The 15,344-nt window shown below is 40.7% G+C and overlaps 1 protein-coding gene across 23 annotated transcripts in view; it reads right to left on the bottom strand.

The window, feature by feature from the left end:
* NRXN3 (neurexin 3) overlaps nucleotides 1-15,344 on the bottom strand; it is a 1,638,958-nt gene that overhangs the window by 1,103,578 nt on the left and 520,036 nt on the right. For all 23 annotated transcript variants that reach the window (XR_016281009.1, XR_016281010.1, XM_089522303.1 and 20 more), the window contains one exon: nucleotides 13,217-13,600. Coding sequence is in view for 21 of the 23 variants with exons in the window: in XM_089522303.1 (XP_089378429.1) it covers nucleotides 13,217-13,600 (384 nt within the window). In the remaining 2 variants the exon portion in view is untranslated. The remainder of the gene's footprint in view (nucleotides 1-13,216; nucleotides 13,601-15,344) is intronic.

The raw sequence follows: 15,344 nt of genomic DNA, 5'->3' as shown, positions 1-15,344 counted from the left end.
GCGTGTCTGGTCAGTACTTAAAGGGGCAAGGGCCCAATCATTCATTGTGTGTGGCTACACCACAGCATATACTAATCGATGATCTATCAACAGATCTTGGAACATTAATTTAATCATGTTAAACATTAGCAGTTGAAAAACTGCCACCAATACTAATAAGTAAAAATTTTAATTAGTAGCTTTGCCATTGATTAATGCACTAGTTAAAATAATGACCACAATTCAGGGATTTACAGAGAATGGCAAGGAAGTTATTGTCATTGACCCCAGAGGCATATATTGTTATTGGCACTTTGAAAATGCTTCTTGGTTTGGTTTGGTTTCATTTAAAAAAAAAAAAAAACTTTTAAATTTGTCTTCCTCAAAATGGACTTTTTTCACAGATGAGCTACAAAAACCATTATGGAATTCTTGCCTGGTATGGTGAGACTTCAGCACATCTGAAGACTGAAAACAGCTGTCCTAAAATATAGGACCTCATCTTACAATCCATTTTGTTAACTATCTGCTCTCATCCTTTTTGATCCCTCTCCACCCTTACCAACATGCATACTGATCACTTGCCCTTAAGACACCTTGGTTATTAATAAGAAGTATTAATAAATGTTATTAATGAATTATGTGTCAATTTTGGCTAAAGGACACTGACCCACTGCAAGAACAGTAATTTGTGGCTGGCTGCTAAGATCAGTCAGTGAATCAAGGGTGGTGATAGCTCAATCAGAAATGCTAAGACAAAATGCTTCAAGAATATACAGAATAGTTTTGCGCACAACTCCCACAGATCTACAAAGACTAGCAACATGTTTTGCTCATTTAATGAGACTTCTCATTAGTTTTTTTGATGAATGGAAAGGTGTGAATTTAACCACCTGTATTTTGGCTCCAAGTTCTATCTTTACTAAACCCTTCAAAGTTAAGAAGGTGATGGGTGGGAAGCAGAATGGAAAGAGGAGAGAGAGACAAGTCAAGAGAGGAAGAAAAGGACTTGAGGAAAATGTTCTATATCATTAACTCACTGACCAACACTGTGTGAGCAATGATAAACACAAAAGGATTACAAGGGGCTTCAATGGGATTTACACCTCCCTAGATCTCAGGAGGGCCTTCTTGTATCACTGAATCTGCCCAAAAAAGAACTATACACTTTAAAAAAAATTATAACACTCTAAATTTAATACTCTTATTAAAGCATAGGATTATGTTCAGATTTAATCAGGAAATCTAGTGAATTAATGCTTCATCTGTAGAAAAAGCCAACAGACAATCACTGAATTAGTTAATTATTCCCAAACACTCATTAACACATACATGTGATGGGAGTGAAGGAGGTTTTGAGTTATGAGTTATTTTCTCATCAATACTGTCAAAGAGATGCAGCTAATCTCTTCAGATGTTATTTCGATCTATGAGAGTAAATGATAATCATGAAATATATTAATGAAACTGGGAGTGGGAGAAATTTCATGAGGAATCATGAAAATGCTAGTAGCCATGTATATGGTGTTACATTTAGAGAATCACTTAGTCTTCTAGAACATGGCCACATAGCCCAAAAACCCCACAAAAAACTATGGATGCCGGCCATGAAGGCCTTCGACTTCACATCACACTGGCTTCTTCATTAAGCAAACAGGAGTTAAAAATTGAGGATGTTAGTCATAGGTCCAGTGGTGTCACTAGAGTTGGTGTCACCCAGTGTGGTAATTCATGGTGTTACCTGCCCCTCCACTGACCTCCTCCCATTTCACACCATATAGAATCCTTAGTAATGCTTTTTTGTACTAATGTTACTCATAATGAATGTAATGTTAATAGTTCTAACATAAACAACTAGCAAAAATAAAATTATACCTTCAAATTAAAATATAATATGCACAAGCTAAATGTATTTACATATAGACAATGAAGATTTTGTTAAAATGTGATGTTGTAAAAGAAAATTTTTCATTTAATTTTTTAAAATAATTAAATTTCATTAAATTTAATATAATTAAAAATTAAAATTTTGAAATTTTGAAATTTTAATTTTAAAAAATTCTGGTGCCACTCCTTTCTCCTGCCACTGAGCTCCCCAGTCCCACCACCTCTTAAAGCATTTTAAAGGGAAGCAGATGAATGCCACAGCCTGTTTCTGCCAAAATGTAGGTTATTGCCTGGGAGGGCGGCGCCACAATAAGACATGAGCCATATGTGGAGGAAAGGCCACAACTTTATTCACACAAAACCAGCAGCCAAAAGGTAGGGTTGGCCAAAAGCATGAGGTCTGGATCATCGTACAACCCGCTGTTGTAAGATACTGGCCAGTCATATATCAGCAAGATATCGGGATGAGCTAGGGGCTGATGGAACGCCCTCTCATATCCATGCAACCTAGTGATTGCATTCAAATTAAATCCCCTAGTCACCGGTAAGCGGTGTCATGTTATGGCCCCCGCAATGGCCACAACGCATGTCCTCATCGCTCCCGTGTCCCAATACAGTGCTATGCAACCATATAGACCATGACCACCAGATCCAGACCCTCTGCTGCTGCCCCAAAGTTGTGACAAACACCAACACCCTGGCGGAGGGCGGGTGGGAGAGCCAAGCAGCAAATGGCACCGTGCACTGGGCAACTGGGCCTAAATAGGCCATGCCCAGGGGGTTGCTGGGAAGGGAGTCGCCCCGCCCCCAGAGCAGCCGAACCAATCGGTCGCCCTGGAGGACCGAGGCAACCATAGAGAGGGACTATCCACCCCCTAGAGCGGCCTTTCAGAGGCGGAAGTACCTCCCTTTCCCTCCCCAGCAACCAATCGCCAGCAAGCACGCCCCTGCAAAGCATGCTGGGGCGCTCCACCGAGCCTGCGTCGCCGCTCTGGCGGCAACACGGCCTGCCCGCTCAGTCGGGTGGCCGTCTTTTATATGTAGGTGTTTGAGGAGCAGTGGTGTCCCTCCACTTTAGGGTGTCACCTGGTGCAGGTCAAAATAATCCCTGCACAGGGCCTTTGTCTCAACTTGTCTCCTCCTCTTTTCCAAGTTGCTAACACTCCCACTTTCTGTCCTCTTTTCATAATGTCTTCTACTCTATCAATTATGTGTCAATTATTTTGAAACATAAATCATGGGAGCAGAACAATTGATGCAAAGTAATATAACTAATATGATAGATTCTGATCCCAAACTTTGGGTTTTCTTAGTGCTATTATACAAAATCCTGCGGCTGTGGTAAGGGGCTATCTGAATCAGACTGTTGTGGCCACTTCTGTGAATCATATTTATGCATCCCAAGGAACAAAAAAATCGCTTAAAATAGACAGCTTAAAAAAAAACACGTTATGATACCGAAGATGAAACAAGGCAAATTGTTTTAACTCACCACTACCTGAACTAGAATTTTTTCGAAATCTCGGAATGAACTATAGCTAAGCTACAACTGATTAGAAAATAATGATTGACAACATGATCTAGTCTGTAAGAAACTCCTTCCTTCAACCTAACAAGCTAAAATCATTACACTAGTCTGTCATGTATCACAATTAGGATTCCCAAGTCTCTGGGAAAGAACCATGACCTTTTAGGACAGAAGTATGACCTTGAAAGACATATCTACATTTTGGCTTGAATCCCAAACAAGACTCGACTTACTTTATCAGCAGAATTTACTTAAACGTTAACAAATTAATCAACAATTGATTCAAAGGTTATACTCTATGAGGATTGTCTAATAGGGTGCTATTCTATTTTGCTTTGGTCAGACCTCACTTGGATAGTGTATACAGTTCTGGGCACCATAATTCAAGAGAAATATTGAAAAGTTGGAGCATGTGCAGAGGAGGGCGACCAAAATGGTGAAAGGTCTAGAAACCAAGACCTATGAGGAATGGCATAGGGAACTGGGTATGTTTAGCCTGGAAGAAGAGAGATTAAGAAGTGACATGATAGCCATGTTTAAATCTTTGAAGGGATGTAATATGGAGAATGCAGCAAGGTTGATTTCTGCTGCTCCAGAGACTAGGCACAAAGTATGGATTCAAACTAGAGGAAAAGAGATTCCACCTAACCCTCAGGAATATGTTGCCTTAGAGTGTGGTGGTCTCCTTCTTGGAAAGTTTTTAAACCGAGGCTTAACATCTATCTGTCAGGAATGCTTTAATTGTGTTTTCCTGTGCAGCAAGAGGTTGGGACTCTATGCCCCTCAAGGTCGCTTCCAATTCTATGATTTTAATTTTATTGCTTAGGGAGTAAATATAAAATGGAGGAGAGGAGGAAGATGACAACAACAACAACAATGGCGATGATGAATATTCATTTATATCTCACCTTTTCGCAATACAGTATCTCAAGGTGCCTTACCTACTATTAAAACCAATATAGATTGAAAAATACAAAACAATAAGTAAATGTGTGTGTGTGCGCACATGGACGTGCGCTCATGCTATACTGGCTAAAGGGAGAAGGTTCTTGGTTCAATCAGTATAAAGTATAGATTCTCACCACCCCACAGGACTTCAGGTCTGTCTTTTATCTATTCTTTACAGATTTTTGTCCACACAATTATTTATTTCTATTCCGCTTTTTACTCACAAAATAAAAGCGGATTTAATTGTCCTCCTTGAACATAAAGGACAGAGGAGAAAAATTCAAAAAAAATAATCTGGACACTAACCAAATTGAGTTACACTTTCTTCAACCCCTGGCATTTCCAGTCCAGTTTCTTAATGTCACTTAGCTAATCTAAATACAACACACCCTCTATGCTCTGGTTTGTGCAATATTTGTTTTTTGTTTTTAGAGCAGCCTGCAGACTCTGAGACAGAAGTTTTGCAGCAGAGCAGAAAAACACATGATCTCCATAAGGCAACTCTTCCCATCTGCAGAGCACCCTCATTAGCTAAGCCAGCACAGCTACTGTGTTCACCTAATGCTGCAGCTGCTGTCAAATTCTTTAGAAAATGAGGTGCCAAAAGACATAGAAAATGCTAATTACTCCCCCTAAACTGTGTAAAACTTTTAATGCCTCTGTAAACCCATCTGTCCTTATACCAACCCTCTCATCTCACCCTGTACTACATTTCGTCCACTCTCAATCTGCCTTAGCTAAATTGGCACAACTTTCTGTGCTGACAATGCTTTGCTGTTTGTCCATCAGGTCTGCAGTGTGTGTGTGTGTGTGTGTGTGTGTGTGTGTGTTTAATAAAAAAAAAGTGCTGTAACGGTTTTTAAGAGTACAGGTATGCATGCTTTCATGCACAAGCTTACACTTTCAACCTTGTTGCTAAAAAAAGACATAATTCCCCCAAAGGTCTATGATGGTGCATATGCCTTTGCTGGTAAATAGAGCCCCTTGTTCCTGCTTCAGAAGCAATGAGGACTATTTGGTTGCATGTATATTTATGTCAAAGGAGAGGAGCTCCCCATGGACTCAGTCCGCACTAAAAATTGACATAAGCAATACAAGTGACTAATTAGTTATGGTAGTTAATAAGAACCTCTTATATGTGGCGGTTCACAGACCAAGTACTGTATGTGTCTGCATATGTGAAACTACTCTCATAATTTCTGGTTGAAACACCTCCACTCCCTGGCTCAATCCATGAGTCATCATGGGTACAGAGGAAATGTATGCAATGGGGTTGGCTATTACTTTCACACCCTGTTTAGCAACTTGCTTGGATGGCACCGGGTGAGCCTTATGTCAAGAATAAGGAACTTCTGACCCTTTAGTATGTTCTCCCACTCCACAAGAGCACCACCAGCTACCAAGGGCCCGGCTCAGGAATAACTGAAACAGGAGTCTATTATCTGGCAACGGGATGGACAAGCATAGATCTGGTTCAGTGAAATAGTTCTTCAACTTCAACTACAATTATATGTTTATTAGCTTGGGACTAAGTCTTGCTGGACTCAACAGGACCTATCTCTGAGTTGATTGTGGGATTGTACTATAATTTCTTAGATAAAGTGTATAATTTAACTGTCTTGTCCATTTTCCCCCTCTGAAAGAGCATCTTCAAAAACTGTTGTTTTCTAAAATCTCTCAGGCACCATTCATACTGACCTTTTTGCGCTGGAAGGAACTGGGAAGATTCGGTCCCCCCCTCCCCCCCAAATCCCTCCAGAAGCAAGTGCCTACTACCTCAATTAGGGTATTTTAACCCTGAATGCCTTCGAAGCTTCTGCGGAGAAACCGGTTTAAAATGAAGGTGCCTTTGCTGTCAATCAAATTCAGTTCCGGTTTCGTCATAGGAGACGTTTCCTGCACTCATTGGGCAATTGGAAGTGTGCTTGCCCCCTCCTTTTTAAAAAAAAAAACAGGCGCCAGTATGTGCATATTTTGTCAAATTTAAAAACCTCCTGCGTGTGTTGTGGGTATTTGGGTAACTGCAGGTTATGGATCTTCCCTTGGCCCCGTTTTCAACCCCAAAATGCAAGCTCTGCATCCTCCCTCCTTGCCACCCCAGAGTGCCTTATACACATGTAATAATAATAATAATAATTAATTCCTCACCTTGGAATGCCAGAAAAGGATGCCATGAATTCTTTGCTTTCCCTCAGCTACCCCTGAATTCCTTACAGACAGTAGCAAAAGCATTCTGTATCAATTTGCCAAATTGGAAAGAGAAACGTTTGTAACATTAATACTGTAGCATTTGCAAATAAAAAAGCCTCCTGCAAAGTACCCTTCTGCTGGAAGCAAGGAAATGAAAGGGAAAGTGAACAGGCATTCTATCTGAGGCAGGGTACAAACCGCCAGAAAGACCAAATTGCACGGCGGAGCAAAAAAGGAGCGCCGGAAAGCAGCTCCTTTTTGCGGCACACTTCTGCACCCTAAAGTGCCAGTGACGCCACGGTGATGTTGCAACCGCGCCGCCCTGTTTGGAGGCGGCACAGCTGCGACGTCACCAATACGTGCTGCGTTTGGTGGGCGTGCTGCAGCTGCAGTGCCCTCGTCATGTGCGAGGGCTGCTGGCCGTGTGGGCACTCCGCCCACCAGGCAGCCCTCGCACGTGATGAGGTTGCCCCAAAGGCCTGTCTGTTCCAGGCCTATATACTGTATCTATCTACCTGTAGCAAAAAAACATGCGCATAGTCTCTCAAAAATAATTTAACAAAAAGAGAGAGAGAGAAAGCTGCCTAGTGCGAGAGGGAAGCTTGTTCCATTCTGTGCCCTCTCTCTGACCTAATTCCCTCCCCTGAACTTGATCCTTTGTCCTGCTCCTTCCTTCTCCTCCTGCTCCGTTACTGATTGCCCTCCATGGCCCCCTTCTCCCCCCCGGCTCCTTCATCATCATCATCCTCCATCACTCTTGGCACCCTTTCTCCAGTTCTGCCCTCTGCCCTCCATCTGACCTAAATCCCTTCCCTGAACTTGCCTCGATCATGATGAGGGGCAAGTTCATATTTGCCAAACCCGTTTTTTCCCAAAAGATACAGCTTTTACCCCGATTCCAAATGACCCGCGCTAAGGGGCATTTGTCCCGAAACAGTAGTAGAAGCCTAGGATTCACTTGTGGGAGATTCAGGGCGAATATGAACATCACATGCATAATTTGGTTCCTGATCCAGGGTAAAAAGTAGTCTGAATGGCCCCTCAGTTTGGGACTTAACTGCCCCTTTCAGCACACTGCTACCTTGCAGCTCTTCCTCTCTGTCTTTCATTCTCCTCCTTTATCCCTTCCCTACTGTATGTTCCCTTCCACTTTCCATTTCTGGCTTCTTCCTGTTAATCCTCTTTTTCTTTTTTGATACCCCCTTTTCTTACCTCAAGCTCTTCCCAGCTGCCTTCCTGAAATTCCTGACCCATGGATAAGTCAAGGATAAAACTTAGGGCATATAGCAAAGGATTTAAAGAATGAAGCAAAGTAAAACAATGTCAAAGTAAGCTTTTTGTGGGTTTTTTGGGCTATGTGGCCATGTTCTAGAAGAGTTTATTCCTGACGTCAAAGAATTTACAAGATTCCAGAAGATATAACTCGTTGTGCTTACTCTTAAGGCTGGAGGAATGAGAGAGTAATGAGAGTCAGTGCTTCCAGGACAGATTATACTCTTGCTTTTCATCAGGAGATGGTTCCTTCTTTTAAATAAGAGTTAAGATATAGTACTTACATTGAACTGTGGATAAGTGGACTCAGTTTTTTGGGGTCAATTTTTTTCCTAAATTTCTAGACTTATACACTATGGGAAGTTCTGGGAAGGAGTCTGACATGTACAATTCAGCTATTCGGTCAATTGGGGCCTTGTTAGGCTTTGGACATTGTTCTCCTCACTGAGGTTTCCCTGCAGTCAAATAGCCCCATTTTTACACTCATCATTTGCCTGAATATTGTTGTCATCCCTGTTAAGAGTCTTCATATGTCTATGCATAGCTGAGCATTTGTGTTCGTCTGTACCAAATTCACATTCATGCTCTCATGTTCGATCGTCATTTCAAGAAAGGCAGTCTTTGTAGGCAAAGCAACATACTCACCATTTTAGCAATGCATCAAGTAGGGGATGAGTAGATCCATCTATTTTTAGTTTGTCACTCTTCCGCATGCGCCCACCCAAAATCCAAACCACACCATTTCTATATCAATTTGCCATTTCTAAAGAAAAAAAAATCTGTTCAAAAATTGCATTAACACAAAGTACTGTATAAGAGCAATTTAGAACAGAGTCTCTCCCAAAATAGGAATTCCCAAATGTATTCTGACATATCCAAAGTGAGAACTAGGTTGAAACAACTGAGAACTCAAAATCCTGGAGTGCAACAGCCAGAAATGGGTGAGACTTTCATTTGGTTCTTTTCTAAATAGAACACGCCAAAATCCACATATTTTATAGAACAAACAGAAAGAATTTCATGTTAAAAAAACCAACTGAAGAAAGCAAACCTTACAGATTTGTCCTTTCAGCTCTAGTACTTTCTCCAGTACTGATTTTGAAATTCTTTGTATTTAGCAGAACTGTGCACTGGGCCAAGAATTAGGATTGGAAACAATTTCAACAATTTGGATCTGGACCTGACTAATTCAAGATTTATCTGAACACAATCCATTCTAATCAGGACCCCAAATCAGAACTGAGATTTTGGAATCTGAATCACTACTCCTGGCTCACTGAATTGCATTAGAAAAACAAACATGACAATAACATTATTATTATCTGTGTAACATTTGGATATATTGTAGACCCTAAAGAAAGAATTATCCAAGTCATTTTTCATACGGATAACACCTCAACAAAATTTCTCTATTAATAGAAGATTCTGACATATCTTAGAAATTTTGTCGATCTTGGAAACATGGCACATGTAATATACCATGCTATTTTCACCCTGTATATCATGATATATGGCATTATGATATATCCTATTTTGATTTGCTATTATAAGATGTACTTTGATTACAAGTGGATTAGTCAATTAGGAGCCACTACAAGGGGAAGCCATTCCATACTATTAAACTGATTGTTCCCCTTCGCAGACAGCTGGAGTAAAATCATTTCAAACAAGTGCCGGAGAAACTGGTCTTTAGATGTTCCTCTTCAATTTGCTGTTACAGTAAAAAAAAAAACAACAACAACAACTCCTGAACATGAGCAAAGATGGTTCAATCTGGCTGCGTAATGATGCCTACCATGAATAGTACAGAAACAGAGAAAATGTAAATTAGTTTGTAATTAATCTCAGTTTGAATTACAAAAATATTAGTTTGTTGAATCTAAGACAATGCTTGTTATGCATGCGAGATTTTGTAATGCTTTATATCCCCTGCTCTTGCTAGGGATGTACAGAAAGTATACACAGAGCAATGCATGTATTATAACATCTGAATGACTGAATTGTATATAATTAAGTGGGAATACACACACTTTTCTCCACTGGTCAATGGAGAAAAATAGCAGATTAGGTAAATTCTGAAAATAAATCATAGAATCATAGAATCGTAGAGTTGGAAGAGACCACAAGGGCCATCCAGTCGAACCCCCTGTCATGCAGGAAATCTCAATCAAAGCATCCCCGACAGATGGCCATCAAGCCTCTGTTTAAAGACTTCCAGGGAAGAAGATTCCACTACACTCCGAGGAAAGAGTGTGTTCCACTGTTGAACAGCCCTCACTGTCAGGAAGTTCCTCGTAATGTTGAGGTGGAATCTCTTTTCCTGGAGCTTGCATTCATTGTATTGGGTCCTGTTCTCTGGAGCAGCAGAAAACAAGCTAGCTCCCTCCTCAATATGACATCCCTTCAAATAGGGCTAGCATATCACCTCTTAACCTTCTCTTCTCCAGGTTAAACATCCCCAGCTCCCTAAGTCGTTCCTCATAGGACATGGTTTCCAGGCCTTTCACCATTTTAGTTGCCCTCCTTTGGACATTCTCCACTTTCTCCACATCCTTTTTAAACTGTGGTGCCCAGAACTGGACACAGTATTCCACATGGGGCCTGACCAAAGCAGAATAGAGTGACAGTATTACTTCCCTTTTTCAAGACACCATACTTTTATTGATGCAACCTAAAACTGCATTGGCCTTTTTAGCTGCCGCATGACACTGTTGACTCATGTTCAACTTGTGGTCTACTTGGACTCCCAGATCCCTTTCACATGTAGTTTCATTCAGCCAGGTGTCCCCCATCCTATATCTGTGTTTTTCATTTTTCCGCCCTAAGTGCAGTACCTTACATTTATTCGTGTTGAATTTCATTTTGGTAGCTTTGGCCCAGCATTTTAATCTATTCAGCTCATTTTGAATTTTGATCCTGTCCTCTGTGGTATTTGCTACTCTTCCTAATTTGGTGTCATCTGCAAATTTGATAAGTATGCCCCCAATTCTGTCATCCAAGTCATTGATAAAGATGTTGAATAACACTGGGCCCAGGACAGAGCCCTGTGGGACCCCACTGGTCAAGTCTCTCCAGGACAAAAAGTAGCCATTGTTGAGCACCCTTTGGGTTCGGCTGGTCAACCAATTACAAATCCATGTAACAGTTGCCTTGTCCAGCCCACATTTTACAAGCTTGTTTGCAAGAATGTCATGGGGAACCTTGCCAAAGGCCTTACTGACATCAAGATATACGATATCTACAGCATTCCCTTCATCTAACAAGCTGGTGATTATATATATATATATATATATATATATATATATATGAGAGAGAGAGAGAGATTAGATTTGTCTGGTATGACATGTTTCTCTGAAACCCATGTTGACCTTTTGTGATTGTGGAATTTCCTTCTAGATGTTCACAGACTCTCTGTTTAATGATCTGCTCCAGAATCTTTCCTGGTATTGATGTCAGACTAACTGGACAATAATTGAAGACATTTATGAAAACATAAATGAAAACATTAATAGTCTTATACTCAGATAAAAGTATAGGAGGAAAATGCAGGTGATACTCAGAAAATCAAAAGATTGATTTGGAAAGATTTTCATACCCTGACACTTGCCAAAGTAGTTCCTTCTCTGTTTGACTTCATGGCCTTAAGAGCTCCTTTACATTTCTGGTCTCTATGTCTGATTGTGAAAACTGGACATTGAAGAAAGCTGATATGAAGAGAATCAACTCATTTCAAATGTGGTTCTGCAGGAGAGTTCTATAGATAGCATAGATGTCCAAAAAGACAAATATATGACCAAATCCAGTCAGACTATTGAACTTTGGAAATACGTGAAGACATATCTCATTAGAAAAGATGTGAATACTTGGTAAGGTGTACGGCAATATGAAAAGTGGAAGACTGCACTACAGGTGGAAGGATTCAGTCAAGGAACACATGGCCCTGAGTTTGCAAGATAAGAGCAAGGCTGTTGATAACAGGGTGACTTGGAGATCTTTTATTCATAGGTTTATATCCATAAAACTAGTTAGTCTTAACGGTGCTGCTACATTTCTTCCCCCTTCCTCCTTTTTATGCAGCAGCACGGCTATTTTGTTCATAGGATTGCCATAAGTCAAAGTCGACTTGATGACATCTAATAACAACAGACTGACTCCTAGAATTTCACACAATTTTATGAGCTAAAGGTTAAAGAAAACAAGTTCTTTTTTGACTTTTATTCTCATTCAGTCACTTACACATTCATGTGATCAGGCTATGCTACAAAGTTATTCAGGGGATTGTGGGGAGGGCACTAAGTGATTTTGCTAAGAGTTCATATCTGAAGTCTAGTGAGAACCTTTCAGATAAATCCTAAAGTTTATTCTAATACTAATAAAAATTGAGAAATTTGCCTCAAAACAAACAAATCGGAGAATTCTAATTTCTTTAATAGAGAGAATTTCAGCCATAGGTCAGGGTTTTGTATTTTAAAAAAAACACACCTCACCCCCGCCCCCCCCCCCCCCCCCCAACAAAACAGACCCTGATCCTCTCACTCAATTTATTCTGAGCACGGCAGCAGGCACCACGCAGAGATGACAATTAATGGCACTGTCTGGAATTTGAACGGTGTTTCGATTAAGTGTCTTACATTTGCAATGTTCCTTCTCATTTGGCCATGAATGGCTATGTCTCCTGGCTGGCCACACTGGCAATATTGGTTCCACAAATATCTCCTATACCTTTATTTAAGCTAATCATCAGAAGAGAGAATGAGAAATGTGGTGTGACATCCATCGTATCCATGCCTTTCTCTTACAGATTTGCCTTTGGCAAATCAGTCCAATTTCAGTCCACCTTGATTATTCCAGGGCAGACACTCAGAGATATAAAAAGACATAAAGAATGTTCTCATGAGTGCTGAAAACAAACCCACTACAATTCCTGCAAATGCCATTATGGAAATATCTAGTATGTGACTCAAGAAATACATTGTAAAAGTTATGCCCCACAATCCTTTTCTCTCAGAAAGCAGGGGAAGCATTGTGAGAAACAAATGACTATATTTATATTCTGAATCAAACTTGGTATATGCACAGCCTTGATGCCCATCTCATGTACACTTACCATGTACAACTTAATGCCTACCTCATGTATACTTAATGACATGCACAACCTTGATGCCTCTGTTGCATACACTTAACACCATACACAGTCTTGATGCCCCTCTTGTACAATTAATACTATGAGACCCTTAATACTAATAGAAGCTACTGGCTAGTGGTAGAAGCTACCATAGCTTGTTTGAACTACTTTTCTGCTTTGTCACTGCACTGTGGTGTAAAATGCAGTGGATTAAGTTTGTATGCACATAATACACTGGAGTCAACATTCCACTCTAGGCCAAATATCTCTCTTGATTCTGGACTTACCCCGCTCACATGTCCTTCCCCAGTATCCAGTCCCAGTGCAATCACAGATGAAACGGTTCCAGCCATCTTTGCAGACAGCATTGTTTTTACAGGGATAGCTATCACATTGTTTGGAGTTGACCCGAATGCAGGATGATTTGACACCAGCAGCATTCTGCTGTTCTGCCAGCTGCCGGATGTTTTTGCTCCGCCCATCAATGAAGAGGTCTCGGATGCAGCCCACATAGCCATAGTTCAACATGGCTGTCCAGAGCTCAGTAGGGAGGACAAGTCCTGCCCGGTTTTCAGGTAGTCCTCCAAGATACATGTCTCCTTCCAGATCCAGGATCTCACTCTCCCCACTAGCAGTGAATGGTGTCCGTCTGCTGTTTACTGATATGGTACCTGAAAGACAGAAATCACATTAAGCACTAGTCCCAATAGTAAACCAAATCAAGTTTCTGCATATTTTGAATCCTGGTGAAAAGTCTTTAGGTCAGGAGACCTGAAGACTATAGTCAGGACAGAACCTTAAAACAGGAAGAGTGTGTCCTAAAGTGCTTTGCTGTCCTTTACCAAACTTATCAAGTGATATATTCTCAGAATAATAATAATGATAAACTAGAAGACTTATGAAGGGCATCTAACCCAATCCTCTGCAATGATGCAGGAACTTCAACAATCTATTTTTATATATGGCCTTGGAAGGTCCTACATCAACAATCTAGCTGCCTGCCGTCAGGAGATTTGGACAGAAAAGCAAATGATTTCTCTTGATTTACAAAAGATGTGTTGTGTTGTGGTGCATAGATTTTGACAGTGTATCCACTGATAGCAATTGTAATTTATCGCACACATTGTATGAGAAGCATGTATCTTGCCATTATTAAAATTATAATGAAGCACAAAGAATGCAAAGAGGGGGAAAGTCCAGACCTCAGTGGGAGAACAAATGGTACATATGCAGTCTCAATTATACCACAAGAGGAAGGTACATTTTAGCTTTCTGTACTAGGCTCAGAACAAGAGAGGTGCACCTCTGCTCATGACTACTGCTCATGACATTATGGGTGGGGAAAGAGACCTGTCTTCATCTTCATCCTACATTTGATCTCACTAGTATTGCTTTTTAGACAACACTCAGAATCTCCTAGCTAGCATGAATACTGGCTGGCTAGTGATGCTGGCTGGTAGGCTTTGGATGTTGTAGTAAGTGAAATAATACACATTACAGTCTAAACCAGGGATAGGGAACCTATGCCCTTCAGTTGGTCTTAAGCTTCTACTCCTATCAGTACCAGTCGGCATGGCAAATGATCATGAAATCATACTCCAAAAATTATTTAGAGGACCATTGGTTCTCCCCTCAGGCCCCATTCCAGGGTCTTTAAGCGTTTGAAATAGAAAGCAAACATAAGAGCTACGGATTTAAAAGGGAGCAAAACCTGGTTCACAAGTAGGTGCAGTTTTTGGCCTTTCTATGGCACAAGAGACTACCGTGAGAAGAAAATACTCTCTAAAACTAGTTGCCCAATTGGACTGACGAGAAAGCCCAGAATTATGAATAAATACCCTAAAATGGCACAAATACCCTAAAAAAGACACTACATCATGTCTGATCTTGGAAGCTAACTAAACATGGTCAATTCTTGTCAGTACTTGTATGGGACACTGCCAATAAATACCAGGTACTGTAGGCAATACAGTCATCCCTCCATATTTGCAGCTTTTATATTTGCGGATTTGATTATTCACGGATTTCATTAATATATTCTCTCTAGGACTGTCTAGGTCCTCCAGTGCAACTCTGTGGTCAACTTTAACTAAAAGTTGCACTGAAAGACCATTTGTAGCTACTCCAGTGCCATTCTATGGTCAGTGTATGTTGGACATTGACCACAGAGTTGCACTGGAGGACCTAGAGATTCCTAGAGAGGTGTCCTCACAGGTATTTGCGGTTTTTCCATATTCACGGGGGTCTTGTTCCTCTAACCCTAGCGAATATGGAGGGACAACTGTATTTCAGAGGAAGTAACTGGCAATTCCTTGCTTAAGACAACCCTATGAAATTTATGTGGTCAGCATATGTTACAAGTAACATGCACACACATACACACAAAAACACAAACAGTAGAGGAATATCTGCATG

This window comes from Sceloporus occidentalis, unplaced genomic scaffold (genome assembly GCF_023333645.1).
Source record: "Sceloporus occidentalis isolate IW3139 unplaced genomic scaffold, rSceOcc1.0.p SCAF_4, whole genome shotgun sequence".
Taxonomy (NCBI): Eukaryota; Metazoa; Chordata; class Lepidosauria; order Squamata; family Phrynosomatidae; genus Sceloporus; species Sceloporus occidentalis.
This window is presented reverse-complemented; position numbering and strand designations above follow the sequence as displayed.